At 36.5% G+C, this 27,756-nt stretch overlaps 2 protein-coding genes across 2 annotated transcripts in view; both read right to left on the reverse strand.

Moving 5' to 3' along the window:
• The window catches only part of LOC127838617 (uncharacterized), a 414,202-nt gene that overhangs the window by 188,987 nt on the left and 197,459 nt on the right, over window positions 1-27,756 (reverse strand). The gene's annotated exons all lie outside the window — the stretch shown is intronic.
• On the reverse strand, window positions 319-27,079 carry LOC127839917 (multiple epidermal growth factor-like domains protein 8). The gene is made up of 13 exons (XM_052368308.1): window positions 26,689-27,079; window positions 23,387-23,550; window positions 20,459-21,620; window positions 18,891-19,039; window positions 17,986-18,114; window positions 15,991-16,180; window positions 14,820-14,944; window positions 14,295-14,516; window positions 8,257-8,470; window positions 6,793-7,049; window positions 4,354-4,463; window positions 3,267-3,544; window positions 319-365 (listed from the first exon to the last, which is right to left on the reverse strand). Exons 1-13 carry the CDS (start codon window positions 26,852-26,854, stop codon window positions 319-321), a joined length of 3,213 nt encoding a protein of 1,070 aa, XP_052224268.1. The 5' UTR covers window positions 26,855-27,079.

Below are 27,756 nucleotides of genomic sequence, written 5' to 3' on the forward strand. Positions count from 1 at the left end.
TTTCGATTCACATACACTGCTTCATCTTCTGATGGCACCTTTATTCGAACATGAGTTCCATCAATTAATCCTACCACTCTTGGAAATCGGGCAATTCCATGAAAATGTTCTACCTGAACATCTAGCTCTTGAATGGTGGTTGGAAATTTAATAAATCTGTTTACAAACCGTTGAGATGAAAGTTGTTGTGTAACCTCGTTAATTACTTTAGAAACGGTGGACTGTGAAACATTGTGTATGTCGGCATCATTCAATTGTATGCCACCAGTGGCCAAGAATCTTAAGGTCAAAAGGATTTTTTCCATGGCAGAGAGACTATTATGTCGGTGAGTTGCTGGCTGTAATCTTGGGCCAAGTAATTGTTCCTGAAACATCAACCCATTTCTATCAAATCTGTACCGTTCTAATAGTTGACCATTTGTAAGAAGATCAACTATATTTTCTCTAACTTGCATGATTGTCTACAAAAAAAGACAATTAAACTTTATTATTAAATAACGATAAAATATATAAATCACTTACCTGCATTTCATTTAAAATCCAATGGAGTTTTTGAACAATTCTCTGAAGTACCAGTGCTTACTTGTATGTAAAGCACGTCACTTTCTGAGAATGCATTCATTCATTTATATCCATTATCCTTCAGTTATATCACAAATCACACAATTTCAATACACGGCAGTTAAATCCTTCCAATCTTTGTACAAAAACGTAACGCGTGTCACAATAACGTGTATTATTATCAACCACCATTTCAAAATGGGTGGGGTAATTTTATTGAAGAAAAATTAAATATACAATTCCAATGTCTTTTTAACTTACAAACACCATCATTACAACAATATCTAACCATTATGTTGAGATGTTTTTCATATTTTCCTGAATAATGAACGATGGGAAACGTTATTTTCGCAATAAACCATAACGCATTTATAACTTTCACAGTTTTACAAAGTGCATTTATCACAACAAAGTATTGATTTAACAAGCGGATACAACCGGCTATCTATAAATAAACTCGAGTTGTTGAGGCTACTTACCAATAGAACATCGCTCTTTATAAAATGTTCTCAAAAATTGCACGTCAATATTAAAATACATGTAAATAAATGGGTACCGTAAATAAACAATGGACGCGTTTGTGTTTTTAACTTAAAGGACGAGTTTAAGGGAATAATTTTGTCTCTTAAATTTTAAGGAAAAAACGAACAGTTTTAAGGAATTTCTTAATATATAAGAAATTTATGGAATACCACTTAAGAAATTTCTTAAATATTAAGGAAAAAACTGCTATTTTAAGTGAAAACTTATTATTTAAGGAAATTTCCACAAGATAAGAAGCTACTGGAATACCACCCCAGATGTATTCATTGTAAGTAATGCATAGTTGTGACGTGTTCATTGTAAGTAATGCACTTTACTGATGTGTTAATTGTCAGTAATACATTGTACTGATGTGTTCATTGTCATTTATAATGCATTACTGATGTATTAATTGTAGGGATGTCAACGAATATACGAATATCCGAATATTCGGTCCCGGACCGAATATTCGGATACTGTTTTCCGAATCGAATATTCGGAAGAAAAAATAAAAAAATCGAGTAATTTCAAAGACTTTGTATTCGTAAAATTTGCTTCAAACATTGTCAAAAAAGTTGTTCCTCGTGTCATAATGTTTATTCTGGTAGGCACAATAATGTGTCGCTATGGTGATGACAGTATACCACAATAAATCCCGCTTAAAGCCAGACACTTTGTGTCAAAATTATGATAGGTGCGAATCGCGTTGGCAAAACACCGACCTGCACTTGATCCAATGACTCGAATTACATTTAAAATTATCAAAGATTAAATGAGTAAAGGAAAAGCCAACTTTGTGTAAAAAACAAATAAGACCGTATGGCAATTAAAACACCGACCCGTCTTGATCTAATAACTCGAATTACATTTAAAATGATCAAAGATTAAATGAGTAAAGACAGAGCCGACTTGGTGTGAAAAACAAAACGGATCGTATGGTTATAATCACGTTGTCCAATCAAAAAAGCTTTTAGAAAATAATTTACTCAACCTCTAATGAGTATTTAGTCACTTCCGGTGAACTTCCGGTAAAAACGAAAGTAGAATTAATGGAGTAATGGTACGGTAAACAAAGTTGACTTTTTTCCAACAGATGTTGACCGAATATCAGAATATTCGTTCAGAAGGGTGACCAAATATTCGAATACCGAAATCGGTATTCGTTGCCATCCCTAATGAATTGCTTATATTTTTGGTTTGCAACACTCACTTAATTATGATGTACAAACACCATTAAGTAATTCCACAATTGCTATGATCTGGGTAACTACAATATAAATGCAAAAGTAACACACACCCAACTGACCCTAAAAGCAAGATTATGAAATATTTTGTGAGAAATATAATATTTTGTTTAGTAATTTTCAACAATATGTCAGTCATTCCTTGGCGGTGAGTTCACCAACTCACAGTTTTCCTGATATAGCTGATTAATCAACATGAAGCGCACTATGTCAGTGTTAAACCTTTTCCCACTCAGAAGCACGCACTATGTCAGTGTTTAAGCATTTCCCACTCAGTAGCAAATTGAAAATGGCTAAGTGCAAACAGTATAAAACCAGAAAACGCCAGCAAGTAACTCGCAGTCTGTTCAGGTTTTATACTGTTTGCTGCTCATCAGTATCTAAGTGTTGGAAATGAATATTTTAAAACTTGAATCTAGTAAGAAAGGTATTTAAGTTTCTAAGGGACTTCAAATGCGTCAAAATACGTAACAAGTGGTTTTAAAGGGTTAATACAGATAAGATTATTTAGCAAGTTTTTGGCCCTTGAAAAAAATATACTTACTATATATATATTGTTTCTATTTTGTTAGTAAACAAAACAAAATGGCTGAATACGAGCATCAAATAACATCATGAAAATAAACAAAATGACATTTCTTTATTGCATGTGTTTGATACATAACAAACAAGTAAATTCGTTGAATTGATATCCCCGCAAAAAATAAAATTTGTGACAGATGGACAGATGAATGGACAGACAACGCCATTTCTATATCCCTCTGCATTTAGCGGGGGATAAAAAGTTGAGATACAAACACTAACATTTATAAGAAAGGGTGTTATCTTGTAAATTCGGGTATGATGATGGGATAAAATCATATTACAATACTTTTTTTTAAATTGAATTTCCAAAAATGGCGAAGACAAAAACAATTTTACACTTGTCATGCTTCCTACCTGCAAAATCTCCCTCAAAGCACACACCCTTCTTCGGGTTGGCTCGATTGCCACACCAGCCGCAGTTGAACGATTTCATGCAAGATTCGCAACTCTTGAGAATGGAGCAGTTGCGACAGGAGTACGTGTTGTCGTTGCGCGTTATCTCGCTGTCCACCCACTCCGTGCACTGGCCATGTCGGTGCCGGATCACGTAGTCGTAGAATGGCAGACAGGAGCGCAGGCTCTCACACCACGCGCACTCACCGACGTTCAGGCACTGACTGCAGCTGCTCAGTCTGGAAACACACGCAATAAAGCCTTGGTGAAAATGGCTATGAGCAAACAGCGTAAAACCAGAACAGTGTGCTACATGTAGTAACTCGCAGACTGTTCAGGTTTCATGCTGTTTGCTGCTCATCAGTATCTAAGATTCGAATTGAAGCTTTTACAACTTCAATCTAGTAAGCAAGGTCTTTAATTAACAGGGCCCTCGTTTTGCACTTTTACCGCCGAATATCGGCGGCTTCCCCCATAAAAAAGTATACCTTTTCCCCCTTTTTCAGCTAAAAATTCCCCCTCCAAAAAAAAACAAAAAAAAATATATATTTATTATTTTTATATACTTTTATACCTATTTTTCCAGCTGGTATCGTGCTACTTACATTTGATTAATGTATATTTATGTAAATCACATTAAAATATAGCAATTTTAGGTGTTGAATGGTCAGTGAAAAGATCTAAATTCCCCGTTTCGCCCAAAACGACGCGAAATTCCCCCTCATGAGGGATGTGGGTAGCTTCGCCTGGCAGCAAGAGAGGGCCCTGATTAAATTTAACTTTCTAAGGGACTTCAAAGCATCAAAATAGCTATTTAAGTGGTAGGGGTTACATGTATGCAGCTGCTTTGTTTGGAAATGCATGCAATATAAGCTTTAGTTGAGATTATAGCCTCGACCTGAGAAAACTGGGCTCAATGCATGTGTAAAGTGTCGTCTCAGTTTAGCCTGTGCAGTCCACTGATTAGCCTTATCTGGGACAACACTTTATGCACATGCATTAAGCCCTGATTTCCCAGAGTAAGACTCGTTTTCTGTTCGCTACTTACTCATGACATGAAGCTGGACACTGCTCAGGAATGGCTGCTATTTCCGTGTCTAGCCCACGACCCCGTCGAATACAGTGCACTTTGTCTTTCACCCATTCACAGTGGGGGTCCTACAATGGCCCAAGTAGAATTTGTAACAATAGTTTAGCAATTTTTCTTGCCCAAATTTGGAAAAGTACTGGTACCATGCCTTTAGGACAAAGTAGCATGAACAAATAAGCATCATGAAACCTGTAGATTGGGTATTATGGGTCTTTTTAATTACTTGGAACTTAATTGCAAAAACCCATCTAAATATTCTAATCTTATACATGCCTTTTTGGGGGAAATATTCAGTTTCTGGGCTCATTTTATTTTTTGTTCACTTGCAGATAATGTTGCTTTTGAAACGAAATTGACACAACTTTCCTTCCTTTTGAAATTTGTTTGGATGGCAATTGGAAATTTTGTATTTTTTTGTGATTAAAAAATTTTCATTTAGGGGTATTTTTAAATTAGAAAAAAAAATCACTGAAGTTACGAAGTTTACCCTCCGACACTGAAGGTCATGATATGTGGCATGATGTCATAGAAAATCAAAGATGAAAAATCATTTGTAATTCTTATTGTAGGATGAAAAACTAGAGCTTTGTCACAGAGGTGACGAATACCCCCACATGCCGCATTGACACAGAATATTTTGCATGTTGTCTTCACAAAAAACAGCGGACACCATGCTCAATGTTTAAAACGCACTAAGTGACCCTGTGACCTAGTTTTTGACCCGGCATGGCCCATGTTCGAACTTGGCCTAGACATCATCTAGATACAACTTCTGACCAAGTTTAGTGAAGATTGGATGAAAACAACTTGAATTAGAGAGCGGACACTGAATACGGCCCAACCGACAGACAGACAGACAAGCTCACTCCTATATACCCCCCTAAACTTCGTTTGTGGGGGAATAAAAAGTGCACATGCCCAAATTCATACCTTAAAAAACAGACTTTGCTTGTATGAATATTGGACTCTGAATGGTTTAAGAGAAAATCAGAAACAAGTATGTATTGACAGACAGACGGACAGACAAAAAGACAGACAGTTTTTCTTGGTGATTTCAGTATGCCCTTTTAAATTTGTAGCAGGGATAAAATTATTTGGTGAGGATAACAGGTAAAAGGAATATATGCGTGTTCTATGCAAATCAGTAACTTGTGGGTACTTGATAATCAACAAATTTATTATTGCTTTATGAAGTTCAATTAATTATGATGATAGTAGTTAGGTTCCTCAAGAAACAGAACATGTTTTATAAAGAACTTTTGTACCCAAGTATGTACATTGAATCAGTAGATTAATAAGAACAGCCCATCAGTGAAGACAATGCCATGTTTTGGGGCCAAGCTATATTCCCTATCTCAAAAAGTAAGGTTTGTCCTGACTTACTGCCTCAAATTTAAAGGTTTTGAAAACATTTTGTTCTTATGACTTGAAACATTTTGTTCATCTTTCTATCCAGCTCTAAAATTGAACCTTAGTAAATGTAATATTAAGAAAAATATTATTCTCAATTCAAAAGTATTAGTTACTAAAACAAATAACACTTCTTTCCCAATTTTAACACTTCAGTCTTACATTAAAAATAGAGCCCATCAGTGAAGAAAATAAAGCCCATCAGTGAAGAAATAAAGTCCATTAGTGAAGAAAATAAAGCCCATCAGTGAGAACTAATGCCCATAAGTGAAGAAAATAAAGCCCATCAGTGAAGAAAATAGAGCCCATTAGTGAAGAAAATAAAGCCCATTAGTGAAGACAATAAAGCCCATCAGTGAAGAAAATAAAGCCCATCAGTGAAGACAGTCATTTCTTTTATACCTAATGATAAAGTATGAGAATTCTGCAATGAAATAACAGCAGTGAAAAGAACAAATTGCTGTTTTCATCAGTGAAAAGAACAAATTTTCAGAACTCCATTTTTCTTTTTTTAGATTATCATTAAAAATTTTATATATATTTTCTATGATCACGAGTGAGGTAAAATCGACATTCCACCGAATCCAACAAATTCTCTTTTTATCTTATATTTTTTCATCGTTTATTTACATTGTAAAAGAGTTTAACTGGAGATTCTCGCTGGTAAAATGACGTCATTTTGTCACACTCATGACGTCATTTTGTGTTTTCAAATATATTGAGGCACGCCACTGGAGAAACTCTGAGAAAGGGTAACTTTTAAGCAAAAGGGACACAGGGAAAATTATTTTATTGAAAAAGGGGAATAAAAGGAACAGAAATTTTTTTCATGTCAGTGTAAGATTGTTTGTTATTCACTCGTGATCATAGAAAATCAGAGTAAGATCGTTTGTTATTCTACTCGTGATCATAGAAAAATAATTTTTTCTATGTTCACTCATGAAATAAAAACGGTCTTACACTGACATGAACAAATATCCTCTATACCTTGGCACACGACAGACACTCCACATGGTCATCGCACACTGTACACACAGATGGCTCCGTGATCATCAGCTGGTGCCCCTCCTTGGCGCAGGCTGACGTGCTTGTGTTCCTTGGCATGCATCGGGCTTCAACGTCACACCAGCCACATGCTGTGTCCGTCATGCAGGCCAGGCAGCTGGTGAAGTTTGCGCAGTCTCCAACGCTGTAGGGTTCCAGAAATTCGAAGCTGAACGCGTGCAGTACTGACAGACTGTTGCCTATATTATAATCATAATATAATATTGAAATCATGTTATTTGCACTAAGTTATACTGGAATAGATGAAAAATGAGGGAGAAAATTCAGAGGCTAAATATGGGTAATATTTTTAGTTTTTTTTTTTCACCATTTTGTGAATGGTGCCGGGTCATTTTGGATTGGAAAAAATCATGCATTTTTACTAAAATCGGGAATTTGTGTTTTTTTTTTTTTTTTAAGTAACTAATCCTTCAAAATTGAGAATAAGAGTGTTTTCAATATAATATTTACTAAAAATCAATTTATCGATTTGGATGTGAGATGAACTTAACGTTGAGATCTCCAAAAAAAGTTATTTTGTTTGGAAACCTTCAATTAAAAATTGTAAGGTCCCATTAGGGAAAAATATATACTTCTTTCTATGGGGAATGAGGCCGTTTACCAACCTGAATTTAAATGGAAAAAAACACTGTTTTATATTTACAAATAACCATCAAAGCCAGAAAGTAAACAAAGCTTCCACTGACCAGTTCATTTCAAAAGAGATAGGCTTGTAATTAGGTTTTAACGTTTATAGTCAAGGATCATTAATTCTATTTTATGCTTAAAAGTTAAATTTAAGTAAAATTATGAAATTGCAATGTTAAATTATGAAATTGCCATGTCAAATAACTCTTAAAGATTAACATTTTTCACATATGTTAACAGAACAAGCAACAATTGCAGTTTGTAAAACAGCCATGCTTTAACTGTGTTTTGATGCAAAACACTGACCGCAAAAACCTTTGAAAAGCTGACTCTCATACCTCATATTTAAACTTTCCATTAAATGAGCCTCATTTGGGGAAAACTGGCTTTATGCATGTGCTTAACCCTTTGCATGCTGGGAAATTTGTCGTCTGCTAAAATGACGTCTGCTGAATTTCTAAAATAAGCATTTTCTTCATTTTTTTTCAAAGAATACTATCAGAATAGCAAACAGTTTGGATCCAGATGAGACGCCACGTTCTGTGGCGTCTCATCTGGATCCAAACTGTTTGCAAAGGCCTTTAAAACTCGGTTCCCGCACTGAAAGGGTTAAACTTTTATCAAACATTAGCAGTCTAACCAAAAGTAAAGTCCAAGATTAGCCTGTGCCGACTGCACAGACTAATCTGACAAAACACTTACGAACAAGCAGTAAGCACAGTTTTCCCAGAAAGTGCCACAAATAAAGCCCACACCTACCATTGGTAGCCGAGCCGTCCCACTTCAGTTCGATGCTGTAGAGTTTCTCATTGATGGCTGGTTGACTGTTGGTACTGGAAGGGTACAAATATTCCCCTTCAATATCCAGGTAGTAGCGCGTGCCTGGAGACGTGTTGGGGAACAACAAAGAGTTATCTGCCCTTGATTTCAACTCGAGCGGGTTATCACCTATACCGATGTTCATAATTCTTTCCTGAAATACGCATTTTTTCAAACTTGCAATTGATACTTTATAACTTTTACCATGCTTTGTCATAGTCCTACATATTGTATATTTTTTAACAGTTTAAGATAAAGTTGAAAATTTCATACCTTTATGGAAAGTTCTGTGTAATTTTCCTCCAATAAACTCTCCATTGGCAACTAAACATACCATGTTAAAAGTTACCATGTAGCAAACAAGCTCATAATTTATAATGATGTTGTAATCCAACAAGAGCACAGCCTTGCGGTTGCAGACCGCTCATCTATTTTTCTTTTTAAAGGTGAAGGGACCTATCTCAATTTCAATCACAAAGGAAGGAGGGGTGGAGTGGAGGGGGGTGTATAGTGTGGGGGTGTGGTCATTTATTACATTTTCTTCAAAAAATGCAAAAAAATGCTCTTTTGGGGGGGATTCCTGGGTGGGATGGTTGGACAGTATTTCAAAAATAAAATAATACAAAAAAAATTGTGTTTTTTAACCATGTTTAAAAAATCATAAAAAATCAAGGTCATTCAAAGGTCAAGGTAAAATTCAACTTGCCAGGAACAGTACCCTCATGATAGCATGAAAGTATTTGAAGTTTAAAAGCAATAGCCTTGATACTTTAGAAGTAAAGTGGATCTAAACACAAAATTTAACCATATATTCAAAGTGACTAAGACAAAAAAGGGCCATAATTCCATAAAAATGACAACCAGAGTAATGCAACTTGTCCTTTACTGTCCCCTTATGATAGTTTGCGGGTGTTCCAAGTATGAAAGCAATATCCATGATACATTAGGGGTAAAGTGGATCGAAATACAAAATTTAACCATATATTCAAAGTTACTAAGTCAAAAAAGGGCCATAATTCCGTAAAAATGACAACCAGAGTTATGCAACTTGTCCTTTTACTGTCCCCTTATGATAGTTTGTGAGTGTTCTAAGTATGAAAGCAATATCTATGATACATTAGGGGTAAAGTGGACCAAAACACAAAACTTAACCAAATTTTCAATTTTCTAAGTATAAAGGGCCCATAATTCCGTCCAAATGCCAGTCAGAGTTACATAACAAAATGCATGCCAGAGTTATCTTACTTTGCCTGCCCAGTCCCCTCATGAAAGTAAGTAAGTGTAACAAGTTTGAATGCAAAAGCATTGATACTTTATGAGAAAATCGGACCTAAACGCAAAACTTAACCGGACGTCGATGCCAACGCTGATGAAGGTAATGAACAACATAGTTATGGCCTGGACAAGCTCATTTATTGCCATTTGTGACCTTTGAACTCAAAGTGTGACCTTGACCTTGGAGATACTGACGTAATTCTTTCGCGCAACACACCGTCCAGAGATGGTGAACAAATGTGTCAAATGACTTGAAAACCTCAGAATGAACGACATAGTTATGGCCCGGACAAGCTCATTTATGGCCTTGTTTTACCTTTGAACTCAAATTGTGACCTTGTCCTTGAAGCAATCAATGTTATTCTTTCGCGCGACACACCATCCAATGATGGTGAACAAATGTGCCAAATGATTATAAAATCTCACAATTAACGACATAGTTATGGCCCAGACAAGCTTATTTATGGCCATTATTGACCTTTGAACTCAAAGGGTGACATTGACCTTTAAGATATCTATGCAATTCTTTCGCGCAACACACCGTCTAATGATGGTTAAACAAATATGCCCAATGATTTTAAAATCTCACAATGAACAACAAAGTTATTGCCCGGACAAGATTTCGGGACAGACCGACAAACCGACCACAAAGTGACTCCTATAAAGCCCCCCACTACCAATGGTAATGGGAGTATAAAAAGAGCTAAATGCAGTGCTCCAGCTAGGCCTAAATTGACATGACACCTGGACGATGATCGCTCCGCCCACTCAATCACATGGCTCAGCGGGTAGCAAACCTAGACAAGCTAACAGCAAACTGGCTTCTTTGCCTATAGACTGCATATAGATTTACGCAATAGTCTGGAAGATTTTTATGGAAAATAGGGCTTTAAAACTGGAATTTCTGTGAAGTTTAACGCGCTTTCTGACACCGAGTGGGTGCCAAAATTCCACATGTTATTACGTATACAAGTTATATTAATAATATTAAACATTGCTTATGGGACATTTATCACTATAATTGAAAGTGCAAGACAACTCAATCTGTTTGGTCATTGTCTGATATAAAGTAGCGTTGTATGAAGGGGAATTCGGTAAAGCTACATGTACCAGTATCAGACGCTTGAGCAGGTACCAACTTCCCTTAAGTAAACGCATTTATTGGTTATATCAGTAATAATAAATGTTAGGCAATGGCATTTATCGATATGTTTTTATTTAAATAGAAACATAAAATAGTTTCCACTTGTTTCTTACCCACAAAAAACTTGATTTACAACGGGAATTTCGTTAAGTTACGCAAAGTGAGTATCAATATTCTCTATTATTCTACATGCACACGTGATATAATTCATACTTAACAAGACTATTTTCAAGCAATATAAGTCCCCTACCAGCTCCACCATTGTCAGAAATTCCAGATTTTTTTATATATTTGTTGCCATAGCAACCAATTTTTTTTATTTAGGAACAAAATGAAATGACGTGCATAATGTCTATATTGCCATCTATCCATGTTTCAAGTTTCATGAAAAAATATTAAGAACTTTAAAAGTTATCGCAGGATCCAGAAAACCACCATTTTCAGCAGTATGTCCAATCTATTTGTTGCCATAGCAACCAGAATTTTTTACGTCGGAACAAAATGAAATGACGTGGATTATGTCCATATTGCCATCTATCCATGTTTCAAGTTTCATGAAAAAATATTAAAAACTTTAAAAGTTATCGCAGGATCCAGAAAAACCACCATTTTCAGCAGTATTTCTGGTCTATTTGTTGCCATAGCAAAACCATAAATTTTGACGTAGGAACGAAATGAAATGACATGCATAATGTCCATATCGCCATTTATCCATATTCCAAGTTTTTTATGAAAAAATATTAAGAACTTTTAAAGTTATCGCAGGATCCAGAAAAGTGTGACGGACGGACGGACGGAGACAAAACCATAAGTCCCCTCAGGTGAAACCTGTAGGGGACTAATAATGCGTAGTTATAACTTACATGACATGTCCAGATTTTTAAATAAATTAATGTTCATAAGGGTGATCTCGATAATTCTACACATTGAAGCTTCCACTCGCTCTTGTCAAGACCACATTTCCACGTTGGAAATGGTATATATTTAATTAATGTAACTTATCTTTCTGGAGTTACATTAACCCTATTTACACCATTTTTGCCATATTTCATTTTCATTTTGTTTTTTTCAAACAAAATAAAGAAATTCTTTGAAAAAAAAGAGTATTAGGCATTTGATCTCCAAGTGTGGATTAAACGCGTTCATTGGTGACATCGCATGTCTGCACATGTGTAGATACCGTTATTAAGATATCACATGTCACCTTCTAATAACATGTATAATGCAATAAAGTGCATTACTATCAGAGTAATAAAACACAGCATGAATTAGGCTTCATGCTGGGTTTTATTTCTCTTAAAGTAATGCAGATGAACATTGCTTCTAATAATCACCTAGTAACTGATAAAACTATTAAAAAAACATGAACTTTTATGTGATGATCAGATCGATAACAGAAACTATTTAAATCTGCTAGTTTATATGATGAAAAGATATTGTAATTGTCTTTGACAGTGTTGATGTTCAGTTGTTCGTGGGAACGACCACATGCATTTATCTCTTACACTTCTCAAGATCTCTTTTCGCCTTTGGAAACGATATAAATTCAATGCCACCAACTAACCTTTCAGGATATCGATTGTCCGAGTTACATAATCCCCATTGAAACCATTTTAATCTACATGTACGTCTTTTAAAGAGGAAAACAAAAGAAACACGTTAAAATAAAAGTGAACCTAGACATAGCTTGTCTAGGAAATGGCGGACAGTTCGTTGCTAACTAACGCGCCCGATTAATCGATCGCTGATTGGAAGATCAATTCTTAGATAAGGATTTGATTGACAGACGGAGTGATGTCAATTGAAGGGCACCCCACCCTGCCCTCCAAACTCAGCACTGTCCTTCCTAGGGCCCCCCCTGCCTTAAAAAAAAATATTTAATTTTTTTTTTACATATGATGTATTAATAAATCTCTTATTACAATACATTGTAACAAATGTAATCCTCTTTGTAGACTTTTGAATTGTTTAATAATAATGGGAATATTATATTCTAACAATTATTAATAACATATAAATTAACATGCAAGAAGAAGCATTCCAGAAAGTGCCCTTTTGACAAAATACTGCGTGTTCAAAGTGCCCTTTTCAGTTTAATATATATTAGTCAAATATTAGGTAAATTGACATTTAAATTCTCAACTTAATGGATAAAGTTCACAGTCCCAAATTTAAAAACAAGAGCGCCTGAAAGGCCCAATGTCGCTCACCTAAGATAACAAGATATTATTGGGACAAATCTTCTGGCCAAGTTTCATGAAGATCGGAAAATACATGTGGCCTTAAGAGTGTTAAAAAGGTTTTACTATAGCCATATAAGGAAAAATGCCCCGCCCCCTGGCAGCCATGTTTGCCAACCAACTGGCATCCTTTTTGAACATGTCCATGATATGATCGGGATGAATCTTCTGACCAAGTTTCATAAAGATCGGAAGTAAATGTGGCCTCTAGAGTGTTAACAAGATTTTACTATAGCCATATCAGGATAAAGGCCCCGCCCCTTGGAAGCCATGTTTTTCAAGCAAACACAATTATTTTCAAACTCATCCAAGATATCATTGAAACCAATCTTCTGACCAAATTCATGAAGATTGGACAATAAATGTGGCCTCTAGTGTGTTAACAAGGTTTTACTATAGCCATATATGGAACAATGCCCCGCCCCTGGTGGCCATGCTTTTAAAGCAACCAAAACTGTTTTCTAACTCATCCAAGATATCATTGGGGCAAATCTTCTGACTAAGTTTCCAGATGATCAAAAAATAAAAAGATATAAAAATAAATGTGACCTCTAGAGTGTTAACAAGGTTTTACTATAGCCATATAAGGAAAAATGCCCCGCCCCCTGGCGGCCATGTTTTTCAACCAACCGGCATCATTTTCGAACTAGTCCAAGATATTATTGGGAAGAGTCTTCTGACCAAGTTTCATGAAGATCAGACAATAAGTGTGGCCTCTAGAATGTTAACAAGATTTAACTATAGCCATATATAGCCACATAAGGAAAAATGCCCCGCCCCTTGGCAGCCATGTTTTTCAAGCGAACGTAACCATTTTCGAACTCATCCAAGATATCATTGAGACCAATCTTCGGACCAAATTGCATGAAGATTGGACAATAAATGTGAGAGAGTTAACAAGGCAAACGAACGACAGACAAAAGACGATCACAAAAGCTCACCATGAGAATGTTGTGCTCAGATGAGCTAAAAAGGCCTTGCAAGCTGCTCCCCTAAAACCACCAAGTACTGGTTCTATCCAGAAGACAGACTTGAGCATGTCACACTAAGCTTTAACCCTTTCCCACTTATACGTATTTTTACGCATTTGTAGTCCCTTAGAAAGTTAAATTTAACTTACGACCTTTCTTACTACATTCAAGTTTTAAACAGCATAAAACCGTAACAGACTGTGAGTTACTCGTAGGCTTTTCTGGTTTTATGCTGTTTGCACATACCCATTCTAACTTTGCTTCTGAGTGGGAAAGGGTAAAGCTTTTGATGTAATCATTCAACAAAAATGGTGCAATTAAATAAAATCTAAATGAAATACAACTCACCTTACGACCAACAATAGCATCTTTATTAAGCCACACCTTCACTGCGATGTTATCGACCGCCAACTTCAACATGAACTGTTTGGGGGAGGGATCAATCAAGTGTTTCACTGTGGCATTTAAAGGGTGAATCCAGCCACGCCAGCGTGTGAAGCTCTTGAGCAATGGCCTCGTGTAGATCCGGCGGTATTTCTCTGCCATATTAGTCTGACGCAAAATGGACACCTGTAAATATAAAGTAGATCTACATATTTCTGTTTTAACAACTTTGTGTTGCTTTTTGAGACAGTGTTATGTCCTAAGATTGACATCCGATTTTAGATTTACATAGATTAGTTTAATGCCAGCAAAGAGTTACCACACTTTGCCTTTTAGTACTTAATCATATTATCAAAATACACATTTTTCACATAATTATTCGTTTCTGTAACTAAGCATTTTTAAATTTACACAGGGTATGATTAGGAATCTTTTTACCTCGTCTGGTTGGTTAAAATTGATATTTCCCGATCTGCACTTGACCTCTACCAGTCCCGCTGGTTTGTCCTCCAGTCGACACTGAGCAATCTGGCTCAAGGAGAGGCTCTTATCCCCCCACCAGCCAACTAAACCGGACGACGTGCTAGTGGCGGCTGCACAGTTACCAGTTGGCTCTGAAAAAATAAACAATACATTAGTGTCTATCCAAGTTGCAAAATAGTTTAACTATAACAGGCTAAAATTCTAGTTTATTTGCCAGTAAAATACTTGTACAATCTTGTACTTGACCAAAACATTTCACTAGCCAAAGGAGCCAGTATTCTTCATTTTTTTCATGGACCTTGTGCAGTTCCATTTGCTATTTCAAGTGAACTTTTTCATCATTTTAGTTCTAGGGCAGGGGTGCTTTGTATTGGAAAAATATGTCGTTTTAACTTATAGTGGGAAATTGGTGTTGAGTTTTTTTTGCTAACAAATACTTGAATATTGAGAATACAAGTGTTTTCAATATCTTATTTACTAAGGTTCAAATTGTAGAACTAAATAGGTATATAAAATAAACGTAACAATTTATTTTTTTAAAAATCAACAAAAAATCTAAAACCTGTTAAGCGGGTATATCGATTTTGTCAAATATTTATGAATTTATATACTGTGTAAAAAACTTTTTATATATATATTTCAATATAAATTAAAATAAAAGTTAAGAAGAACATGTGTCGAAAAATGCGAAATAAGCCAGATATTTAATTCTGAAATTGAAAACGGCTGTACAGCCGAATTCGCCAGCATGAATACCATACATGTACAATGTGCATCTAAACTTAGTTTAACGGTTTATTCGAATTCCTGCAACAACATCTATTTATACGACACACGAACACTATCTCCAATCCTAATACAAAGACGAATGCTTCGGTTATTGTAGGAAAATATGTACGTCATTATCGGCTCAGGGCGCTAATTTGTCTTTTCTGCATTTTATGAAATTCTGCTTTAATGTATAATTTTTCTTGCCTATTTTGTGTTATTGTAACATATTTTATCAATATATTACAATTAAACACATATAAAAAATCGTATACACCCGCTTTAATTGGGAATTTTTGAAAGTCATTTTGATTAAAATAGATACTATGAGATTTGGAATGGGGCCGCATTTCTACCAAAATGTGGCAAATACAAAAACACTGAGCCACTATGCTATACCGGTACTTACTAGACCTGAGCTGACATTCACCCTCCTTGACACACCAGTTGCACGGCTGGATGTAGGTCCAATGTTCCGGCGAGTCCTGGGACCGCGCTGCCCCCTGACCTTGACTAAGGCATGACACGCAAGAGGACAGGCGACTGCAGATCCCTGGACATTGCATGTAGGGCACGCCTGTCTTCAAGGGACCGCATAGCTGGGCAGGAAAATAATTAATACAACGAAATAAAATCAAAAGAAAGTAAAATTAACTTCAGGCACAATACATGTACATATATGGACAGGTGGCTGCAGATCCTTGGAAATTGCATGTAGGGCATGGCACTCTTCAATGTACCGCATAGCTGGGGAAGACCGTAAATTAATGCCATGTAATAAAACATGTAATCGTCGGAGACGGGTGATGCTCCCCAAAGTTTTTTTTGTCACAATATTGCACTACATATTCAGATAAAAGGAAACGTCTTGAGGGGCATAACTTTGGACAAAATAATACGATGGATGGTTTAGCAACTTAAAAATTTCAAAGGGCCATAACTCTGTAAATAAATCATTTAACCAGAACCCACAAATAACATGAGCATCTCCTCAAGGTAGTTAAGCTTTCCATAAAGCTTCATTGTATTCCAGTCAGTAGTTGGGGAGAAATAGCCCGGACAAGAATTGCACTATATGTACAGTTTATAGAAAATGTTAAAGGGTCATAACTCTGTGAAAAATCATCCGACCATAACCGGCTGATAATATGCACATCTTCTGTTGGTAGTGAAGCTTCCCATAAAGTTTCATTGAATTCCCATAATAAGTTTCTGAGAAATAGCTCGGACAAGAATTGCACTATATGTACAATGGAAAATTTCAAAGGGCCATAACTCTGTGAAAAATCATCCGACGAGAACCGGCTGATAATATGCACATCTCCTCTTGGTAGTGAAGCTTCCCATTAAGTTTCATTGAATTTCAGTCATTAGTTGCTGAGAAATAGCCCAGTCAAGAATTGCACTATATGTACAGTTAATGGAAAATTTCAAAGGGCCATAACTCTGTGAAAAATCATCCAAACAGAACTGGCTGATAATTTGCACATCTCCTTTTGGTAGTGAAGCTTCCCATAAAGTTTCATTGAATTCCGGTCATTAGTTGCTGAGAAATAGCCCGGATAAGAATTGCTCTATATGTACAGTTAATGGAAAGTTTCAAAGGGCCAAAACTCTGTGAAAAATCATCCGGCCAGAACCGGCTGATAATATGCACATCTCCTCTTGGTAGTGAAGCTTCCCATTTAGTTTCATTGAATTTCAGTCATTAGTTGCTGAGAAATAGCCCGGACAAGAATTGCACTATATGTACAGTTAATGGAAAATTTCAAAGGGCCATAACTCTGTGAAAAATCATCCGAACAGAACTGGCTGATAATATGCACATCTCCTTTTGATACTTAAGCTTCCCATAAAGTTTCATTGAATTCCGGTCATTAATTGCCGAGAAATAGCCCGGACAAAAATTGTGAACGGACGGACTGCCACACGCACGGACAAACGCACGGACACACGAAGCGGCGACTATAATGCTCCCCCCCCAAATTTTTTTTGGGGGGAGCATTATAAGAGCACTAAAAATATCTTCAAACGAAACTATTCCTTCAGTCTCTGGCTTTTTTTATTTTGTTTTCAACATGAAGCTATAAAAAATGTCTATTACATTACTAGCTTAGCTTTAAGTACTAACTTTTGGTTTCACAATCCACATTGCATGAGAAAATTTCACTTCAGTATCACTTAAGATTTCCTACCGTGCTCTATGAATAAAAATACTCAAATGTATTCACTTGAATTTGAAGTTCAATGTTTTTCATCGGGGATGCATAGTGCCGAAGATATTCTTAAAAAAAAATGTTCATCATACATCAATTTCAAAGTGTCAAAAAAAAATCATTAAAAAAATCAACATGATTGAAAATCTGGATACTGAAAATTTATTTGCATTCACAATGTTCAGTACCTGCTCAGTGATGTGTGTCCGATGCATGCATCTGCCCTGCTTGGTACACAGTAGGCAGTCTGGGTTGCTCTGACATTTGTCTGCCAGCGTGATGTTGGTGCAGTAATCTAGGTCCAGACTGACCTCAGACTGAATTCACAATGGGAAGGTCATAAATATAACCCTCATTCTGGGAAAACTGGTCTTAATGCGTGTGTAAAGTGTCATCCCAGATCAGCCTGTGCAATCTGCACAGGCTAATCAGGGTTAACACTTTCTGTTTTTATGAAAATTTTTACGTAAAGGAGCTCATATCTAAACAAAAATCAAGTCTAGGCAGAAAGTGCTGTCCCTGATTAGCCTGTGTGAACTGCACAGGCTAACAGGAAAGACACTTTACCCACAAGCAGAAAGCGCAGTTACGCCTCCTGAAGGTTGATATGGAGTGTGATATTTATTACATTTTGTAAAAAACTTAAAGGTGAGTGAACACGTACAGAATAGCTTATACAATGATTGAAAAGAAATATCATTCATTTGCACAGCTTGTTGCTTATAAAAAAAAACTGGTTTGTCGGATAGTTAAGGTAAAACTTGCAAATTATGTATGTGGTTTTGTTTTCATAAACATGTGCTGGTTCTTATATCTATCTTTAACATGTGAAAAACAACAATTTGGGCAATTTGATATGTGTTACATATGCCAATTAAGTCAAACAACCAAACAACTGGAGATGTTGAAGGAGCATTTAATTAAGTTTGAATGAAACATAAACCTGCAAGGTGTTTTGGCCGATACACATATTTTAAGTAACCAAAAATTAAAGGCAGTATGGATCTAAGGCTTAGCCTTAAGGTAAAAAACATATGTATATAAAATAACATTTATAAGAACTAGTCTGCAACAGTGTATGCCTGTATCTTACACTAGGTGGAGCAATCAATGGCGGGAACTTGAACGCCATGACGTCGCCCTTCACGTATCCAGCGTACCCCCCAGCAACAAGGAGTGTGTTACCATAGGCAACGGCCGCAACATGACTCACCCTGCCGTCATCAAGTGCTGAACTGTATTCTGCAAAAGAAAAAAGATAAGAGTGTGTTTTACGCTACCATAAAACACACTGTACTTACTACTACCCGCAGTTATGTATAATGCTCCCTTATTTTTTAGGAGAAAAACTTTTTCAACTTGATTTTTAAAAACAAAATCTTTCCCATGTATCAAGAACTATTATTTTGGGGAAAATGTTCAGACCAAGTTAAATGAAGAATAGATTGGGCAATAAATGTGGCCTCTAGAGTGTTCATGAGCTTTTTCTTTAATTTGTGGACAACCTTTTTTTTTCTTTATTGTGACCTTTTTTTATATCTAACATGACCCAGTTTAAATTTTAAAAATCAACAGAGATATCATTGGGATATATTATGTTTTTAACCATTTTCATGAATATTTTGCTATAAATGTTACCTATAGTGTTCACAAGCTTTTTTATTTGAACATTTGATATGGATGTTTATCTTGAGGGGGTGAAGTTTCCAAGTTTCAAAAACAACCAACATTATTGGGCAAGTTGCATTACATGTAAGTATTAACAATAAATCTGGGGACCGTTTCAATGAACATTGTAGTACACATTTAGGACACGATATATTTGTTGAAGAAAAATAATTGCTAAAGTCCATATCATATGATTATAAATTTTCAGTACTAAATAAATTACATTGGCATCTCAAGCGCCGTATATATTTGATGAGCATTGCGAGCTAGTTCGCCTACTTATTAAGATTACAAAATTTTCTCATAAGTTAAAATTGTTGTACGATCGTTTATGAAACTAACTCCTGGCATCTAGAGTGTTCATAAAGCAGATGTTGATGACGCATGAATAAAGACAGACATTAGGCACTAACAAAAGCTAACCATGTGCATGTTGTGCTCTGGTGACAGTGGGCCAAGTTCTAATCCTCTTTTTTTTCTTTGACAAAGCTCTTGCAAAAATAATAATCTGTATATTTTAATTTAAAAGATATCATTAAACAATGCAAAATAGAGAGATGCACTTCAAAACAGTCAAACTATTACAGATATCAGCAATTGTTTTGCCCGATAATCAGATTGAGAAAAGGACTGGTACAGTACCTATTGTAATTTGAGAAAAACCCTGAAATTGGAAAATTAGAGTCGTGAAATCTTAAAATTTGGAAATTATGGGTCTCTTACATTGCTTGGTATAAATAATTGCACAAACCAATGCAAACATTCATTTACATGCTTTTGGCTTGAAATGTTCAGTTTTAGCGCTCATTTTATTGGTTAAATTGCAGATCATGCACTTAGGAAAGAAATTGACAAAATGTTCCTTCTTTTTAGGGATATTTCAGACGGCAATTTGTAATTTGTAGTTTTTTCCTCAATTGGGAATGTACCTTTTAATTTGTAAAGAAGGACAAAAACACTGTATAAACAAACACACAAAGAAAAGGTACATACTTCCCATAAGCAATTCCGCTTTCACCCATATATGACATCCGAGATGATAAAGATATATTTCATAATCGTAGCATTTCTCCACATCGTGATGTATGTGAGTGTTGCCTCCAAACACAACCATATAGTTGCCCATGATGTTGGCCGAATGAAACGACCGCTGACTAGGAGCTGGACCGTTGTCCAGTGCTTCGTTCGTCTTGATCTTCGACCAGATTTTGTTCTCAACATGGAACAAATGCAGTTCGTCTTTATGCGACCCATAACGGGGCTCATCGGCATTGTGAGAATAACCTCCGTAGATGAGTAGCGATTTTGATTCTTTGTGATAAACGGTTGAATGTCCTACAAGCCTTCTAGCCGATGATTTGCCGGCCAGAGGTAATACTTCCTGCCATTCTGTTGGAATGTGTCCATTGATTTTATAAATATTTGACCAAAATAATCCATCTTTGGTTTTCCCCCCGAACACATACAAATTGTCTTCAACCCTCGTAAGTGTGTGGCCAGAGAGCTGTAAAGGTTTGAATACACTCTCATTGGCACACAGAGTCCATGTCTCTGACGTGACATTAAAGAACCACAGTTCATCACTGTAATTCCCATCGTCAAGCATACCCCCAAACATGTAGAACCCATCCTCAAACAGTTCTATCGCATGCTCATAACGACCTTTCGGCCAGGGCTCAGATCTATTTATAGAATTCCAAGTGGTTTCGTTTATACAGTAACAGTTGAGATCACTTAAAACTTCGTTCAACGAAAACCCACCAAATACATACAAGCACTCGGTCCGAGACACAAAAGCACCGGCATGGGCAGAACGGGGTTCAAGTCCCATGCCTTCAGGCAGTAAGGTGTACCAGAGCTCACTCCCTTCTGAATTGTTCAAACTAATATTGCACATATACCCTGCATACCCTTTCTCGCACTGACACTTATACGTGGAATTGTCATCTTTCATCACACAAGCACCATGACTGCTACAGTTTTGAGGACATTCCTCGAGCTGGCAGTAATTCCCTGTTCGGCCCATAAAGCAGTAGCACTGGTGTCCAATACAGTTGCCGTGGCCAGTGCAATTGAATGGACAGTCTTGCATGGAATAGCTGGCCCGAAATCCAGTTCGTTCATAGTTCCTGTCGCTGAATAGGTACACCAGCATCTGTAATCAAAGTTTGGTCATGTTACCCGGAATGCAATTAAAGTGAAAACAAGAGCTGTCAGATATGACTTATTCCCCCTATAAACGCTAGAAAGAAGTTATGAGCTTTTTTCGAAACCTAAACACAGATTTCGAAACCTTAACACGGACTCTAAGTTCAAGGTCAAGGTCACAGGGGTCAAAATTCGTGTGCGTATGGAAAGGCCTTGTCTATATACACATGCATGCCAAATATGAAGGTTATATCTGAAGGGACATAGAAGTTATGAGCATTTTTCAAAACCTAAACGTAGATTTTGAAACCTGAACGCGGACCCTATCTTCAAGGTCAAGGTCACAGGGGTCAAATTTTTTGTGTGTATGGAAAGGCCTTGTCCATATACACATGCATACCAAATATGAAGGTTATATCTCAAGGAACATAGAAGTTATGAGCATTTTTCAAAACCTAAACGCAAATTTCTAAACCTTAACGCGGACACTTAGTTCAAGGTCAAGGTCACAGGGGTCAAAATTTGTGTGCTTATGGAAAGACCTTGTCCATGTACAAATGCATATCAAATATGAAGGTTATATCTCAAGGGACATAGAAGTTATGAGCATTTTTTGAAACCTAAACGCAGATTTCAAAACCTAAACGCGGACCCTAAGTTCAAGGTTAAGGTCACAGGGGTAAAATGTGTTGTGCTTATGGAAAGGCCATGTCCATATACACATGCATACCAAATATGAAGGTTATATCTCAAGGGACATAGAAATTATGAGCATTTTTCGTAACCTAAACGCAGATTTCGAAACCTAAACGCGGACCCTTAGTTCAAGGTCAAGGTCACAGGGGTCAAAATTTGTGTGCGTATGGAAAGGCATTGTCCATATACACATGCATACCAAATATGAAGGTTATATCTCAAGGGACATAGAAGTTATGAGAATTTTTTGAAACCTAAACGCAAATTTCGAAACCTAAACGCTGACCCTAAGTTCAAGGTCAAGGTCACAGGGGTAAAAAATTGTGTGCGTATGGAAAGACCTTGTCCATATACACATGCATACCAAATATGAAGGTAATATCTCAAGGGACATAGACGTTATGAGCATTTTTCGAAACCTAAACGCAAAGTGTGAAGGATCAGTCCGATCACTATATGCCCCGTTTTCTTCGAAAGGGGGCATAAATAGTAATTTCTGTTATCTAATTTTAAATTATTATAATCGAATGTGTACTTAGGTAGTGTTAAATTCGTTGAATTGATATCCCCCGCCAATATGCTTCTGGACACAAAAGTGTTATATTTGACACTCAAAAAAGCATTTTTTCAAGATACAAAGGGCCATAACTCTGTTATTAACAGATGGTGTACAACGCCATTTGGCATGAATCATCCGCTGATCCATATATATACTCATTCCAAGTTTCAATGAAATTCGCCAAAGCACATCCAAGATATGGCTCCAGACACAAAAAAAAGCATTTTTGAAGATACAAAGGACCATAACTCCGTTATTAACAGATGGTGTACAATGCCATTTGGTGTGCATCATTCTCTTATCCATATATATACTCATACCAAGTTTCAATGAAATCCGCCAAAGCACTTCCAAGATATGGATCCGGACGGACGGAAAGACGGAAGGCGCTAAAACAATATCCCTCCGCCTATGGCGGGGGATAATAACTTCCACACATCCATGAACTCAATCCCTGGCCTCTGTGTTAAAGAGAGGATAACAACAACAAAAGATGTCTCCATGACACATAAGCATACCTTTCCAGATTTGGCAACGATGGGCCCAGGTCTATGTTGGCCACTAAGACTGGCCAGCGTCGGTGACAGGTAGGAGTCCCCGTCAAACACAAACAAGAAGTCATAGGAGCATTCTGTGTCTATGAACTCAAACTCCAAGTAGATCGACTTGTTGGGATGCTTAGCTGCAAATACAGATTAAAAAATTTATTTTGAGGAAGGACTACATATATATCAACACAAATACTTGAACTTTCTGGTAATCTCTAATTCTCTATGCCAATAGTTCCACATAATAAATAATGACACTTATGGGCATGGCATTAACTTTGAACATGAAAAAGCATGATAGTGGTCAATGAATTACACAATGAATATAATTTATTTCAAATGGCTTCATGCCAATCTTTGGGTTAAATATCTAGCTGTGCATGACAGTCTAAATCTGCATATGCATAAAGGTTAATACATATATATGTTATGTGTGTCTGTGTGAAGAAGTAACTAAGATGGTATAAAGAAGTGTTGTGAATGTTGATAATCGGTCAGAGATAAAGCTGCAGAAGTGGTGTTCTGGTGTTCATGGTTTCGTGAACTCATTCAGTCATTGGTTCATTTTTCAATCATTTTAATTTTAATAGCACCAGCACCATGGGGTGCTGGGTAAATAGAATGAAGAAAAAACTAGCATCCCAGTGAGCTTATTCTTCTTGAATGCTCTGAGCTTTTATGAGTACATACGTACCCGGAGGGTCAATATAGCTGGGATTTGTATTATTGCAACCTAGTAGTGGAGAGTTGGATGATTGCAACTACAGTGAACTCAGTTGGTAGAGCATGTCGTGTTAGTGGTTCCTGCGGGATTTTAATTAACAGTGATAAATTCATTCTAGTGCACAATGTTGTACCTTCTCCCATCTTAACATTTCTAATAGGTTACACGTGAGAAAAAGTGCACCAACTGTGGGACGAGAACAGCTCTAACCAAAATGGTGGGTTCTGATCAACTCAGGATGACTTCAGGCAAACTTCAAAAGCACTTAGTGTTTTTCCCAGGAGGGCAAAGGGGCATGGCGTATTACTTTCAAAAAGGGCATTTTAGCGCGCAGTTTAGGCAAAAAAGGGCAAAAACGTTCCGTGAATACCTGAATGAGGGAGAAACATGCAATCACATCAGCGGCAGTTGTAGAAAAACATAAAAATAAACAAGCACATTTAATGGCAGAGCTCCAGATAAGGATTTGTGAAATTAGTAACGGTACTGCCACTGACAGAAAGAAAAGGAGTAGCGCTTAAAATCAATTAGTACCTGTACTACCATATCCAAAAATACAGGTAGTACTGTACTACCCGTGTTCTTGGATATTGAAGGGTGTATAACTGACTTTACAGGAAACATTTGCAGCAATTAAAATAAATATATGTAGCTTCTTAAACAGTTACTCTATTAGGTTTTCCATTCTGAATTATGATGCTACATGTAATACAACTACACATTAAAACTCATGAGTAATACTATTTCTTCATTTTTCTTGACAAGAAAACACAAGCCAACTAGTAAGCTAAGTAAATGAACACTTATTTCACTGTCTCATCCGTTTCCCATCATGTTTTCTAACGTTTTACGCCACCGATGCAATCAAATCGTTAAATATCGGGGCGACAATGTCTTTTTCTGGGTTTACATATTTAATGTCAGGATGGTTAGAAGACACCGTATGTAGTCATTATATGACAACAAAGTGTTGTTTTGAGCCGCTTTTGGTTAAGCCGGCATTCAATTGTGCGCAGACATATCGTTTTTGACGGATTTACAAGTTACAGGAAATCACGCGACAGAATAGACAATAATATATGAACCCAGTCTACAACTTTTCGGTAATTTAAATTAACGAAAAGTGCCGTTAGGTTAGAGACCAACAAATCACGCCGTGCTGACGCAGACGTATCGGTACGGCCCGATTTTTGTCGTAAATGCGTAAAATGGATATTAATGTCGTAATTGTACGTCCAGTTTATAAAAATAAATGCGTAAATCTTCATCAAAAAGGCGTATTTACGGCTATACGGCCCTTATCTGGAGCTCTGTTTAATGGTACATGTATATAGTAATTGATGTATTTAACTTACTTTGATATATATTAATATATTTACCTTGTAATGTACATTTAAGTTCCATGCTGTTTCAATACACTGTACAGCACGACAAACATAATAAAACAATATATGCATATGAATCTGATTATACACAGATCCACTAACATATAAATGAAACCATGTTTGTCTTATCCCATTTCTAAAGATAATCCTGTCAGATGTTTAATATTGCGAGTAAACTGATCGCTTACAATATGCAAGCACTCGTTTCCATGAAATATCGTGATACACCCACGGAGTAGATTACAAATAAGTATGTTGTTGCTATCTAAAACATTTTTATGCATAGTTGATTATCACAGACATTTCATTAATTCCTTCTGAATTTATAATCTCCATCGTTAATTTGATCGTTTACGACTTTATTTGCCATGTTTGCCGAGTCACAGTTTAATTCTGTATATCCACCATGTTGTTAAAATGTCAAATGATGTAAGCGACAGGTGCGCATAGCAACGTAAAATCGTCTCATACGTCCGCCTTATACACGATTCGCATTTCTTTAATTAGTATACGTCTCAGTAATTAATTCAATAATTAATTATCTTAAAGACGATATCGATAAATAATTCATTTGTTTGTGTTTTTAAATGTAATTATGGGTAAAAATATGTTTTGATATTACTGAATTATGTATGAAATGCACAATTGCCACGAGGATAACATCAAGCTTTTCATCAAAAGTCTCCGAAGTAATGGTCCACGATTTTAGCGTGGAGGAGTACACATTACCGACCAATTAGTGGTATTACATAACGATTGATACTGACATGGGGTTATTCATGCATGACTAATTGACAAACGCGCTGCCTCAGAGGCCATAATCTGATACCAGTCGGCTTAGAAATTTGGTCAAGGGGCAATTAAGATGTTATCAATAAGGGCAGAAAACAGCGGGTGCTCATATAAGGGCAGGGCGGTGGCCTTATGAAAGGGCAGCGCAGCGCTAAATGGCTTTGAAAGGGGCAACGTGACTGCTACAAAAAAGGGGCATGGCGATTCGCCACACTCAAACGGCCTGGAAAAAACACTAGCACTCATGACACTATTAATTAAATCTGTTGCGACATTACCTGTGAATCATAACATGTTAAGACATAAATAAGCACAAAATGAGTTCAGTACCAAAGTTCAACAAAAAAGCAAGAAAACAATATGAAATATACCATCAATCAGCCATTCGCATCTTGCATAACTAGGGTAGGTGGTTGTGTTTTCCCCATCCGAGATAACGCCAGTTTCGTTTGTAAGGATGGTTCTTCCATGTTTACAGGATCCGTTGCACACAGAAAGATGGTATACAAACACCAGAATAGCGATACTTCGACGCATTTCCTCTTAAAGTGATCTTCGAACAACGAAACTAGGCCATCGCAATCGACGAAACTTTTCTACCAAATCATTTCGCCAATGTATCGTGCCACTCGTCGTCTTGTAAGGCCATTACGGCCGTGTGACTAAGCATGTCATTTGAACATTAAAATGGTTATCCTTCTATGCTTAATTAGGTCATTTTCTGCAACTTAAATTGGCATAAATAATCATCTGTTTTCTTTAATAATAATAACGTTCTAGTTGTAAGACAAATTCTGATTGGCTAAAATATGACAATCGTTTAAAATCGTGATACATCGACAATCTCCGGAAAATAAATCGTCTGCTGACCCAGAGTGACTTGTTTAACCTGCGGAACCAGATTTGATATTAGACCGGGCTTTTGTAGTACTTCCAAAATAGAGTCTTACATTTTTAAATTGCTATTTATCTGCTTTGAATACATCAAATAATATTATGCAACTGAAATATATTGATCTTGAATGAGCAGAAGGCACTGTCATGAACAACTTATCAGAATTTGACTTCCGTATGTATTCATACGAATGCGAAAAATGCAAGCTCGTACCCTGTATACCATGATAGTGGGGAGCATCCATTTGTGATTTTATATTTGCCAATTATGGCCATATCTTTTAATTGTACTTATACTAACCAACTTACTTTACTTTTTGTAAAAAATCTTATACATTGAATCAACATATTTCAGAAGTCCAGATGAAAGTGCACCGAATATTAACCATACTATTGCCATGGTGCATAATCAACGGGGTTTGCAAGTGTTTACACACGGGCTGGACAAAATGTAATCACACCGTTAAGACTTTATTTTTTGCAAATATCTCAAGTTATTGAAATACATTTGCAAAAATCTTTAGTGCATAAACCCTTAACCAAAA

The sequence above is a fragment of the Dreissena polymorpha genome, chromosome 7 (genome assembly GCF_020536995.1).
Source record: "Dreissena polymorpha isolate Duluth1 chromosome 7, UMN_Dpol_1.0, whole genome shotgun sequence".
NCBI classification, from domain to species: domain Eukaryota; kingdom Metazoa; phylum Mollusca; class Bivalvia; order Myida; family Dreissenidae; genus Dreissena; species Dreissena polymorpha.

What these genes read in the sequence shown, in the direction of transcription:
- LOC127839917 (XM_052368308.1), bottom strand. Translation starts at nt 26,854, where the DNA reads ATGCGTCGAAGTATCGCTATTCTGGTGTTTGTATACCATCTTTCTGTG. An exon ending in TCGTTGCCAAATCTGGAAAG is followed by an intron (nt 21,621 to 23,386) that starts GTATGCTTATGT and finishes CTTTGATTACAG; the next exon opens with ATGCTGGTGTACCTATTCAG. An exon ending in GGACGGCTCGGCTACCAATG is followed by an intron (nt 7,050 to 8,256) that starts GTAGGTGTGGGC and finishes ATTATAATATAG; the next exon opens with GCAACAGTCTGTCAGTACTG.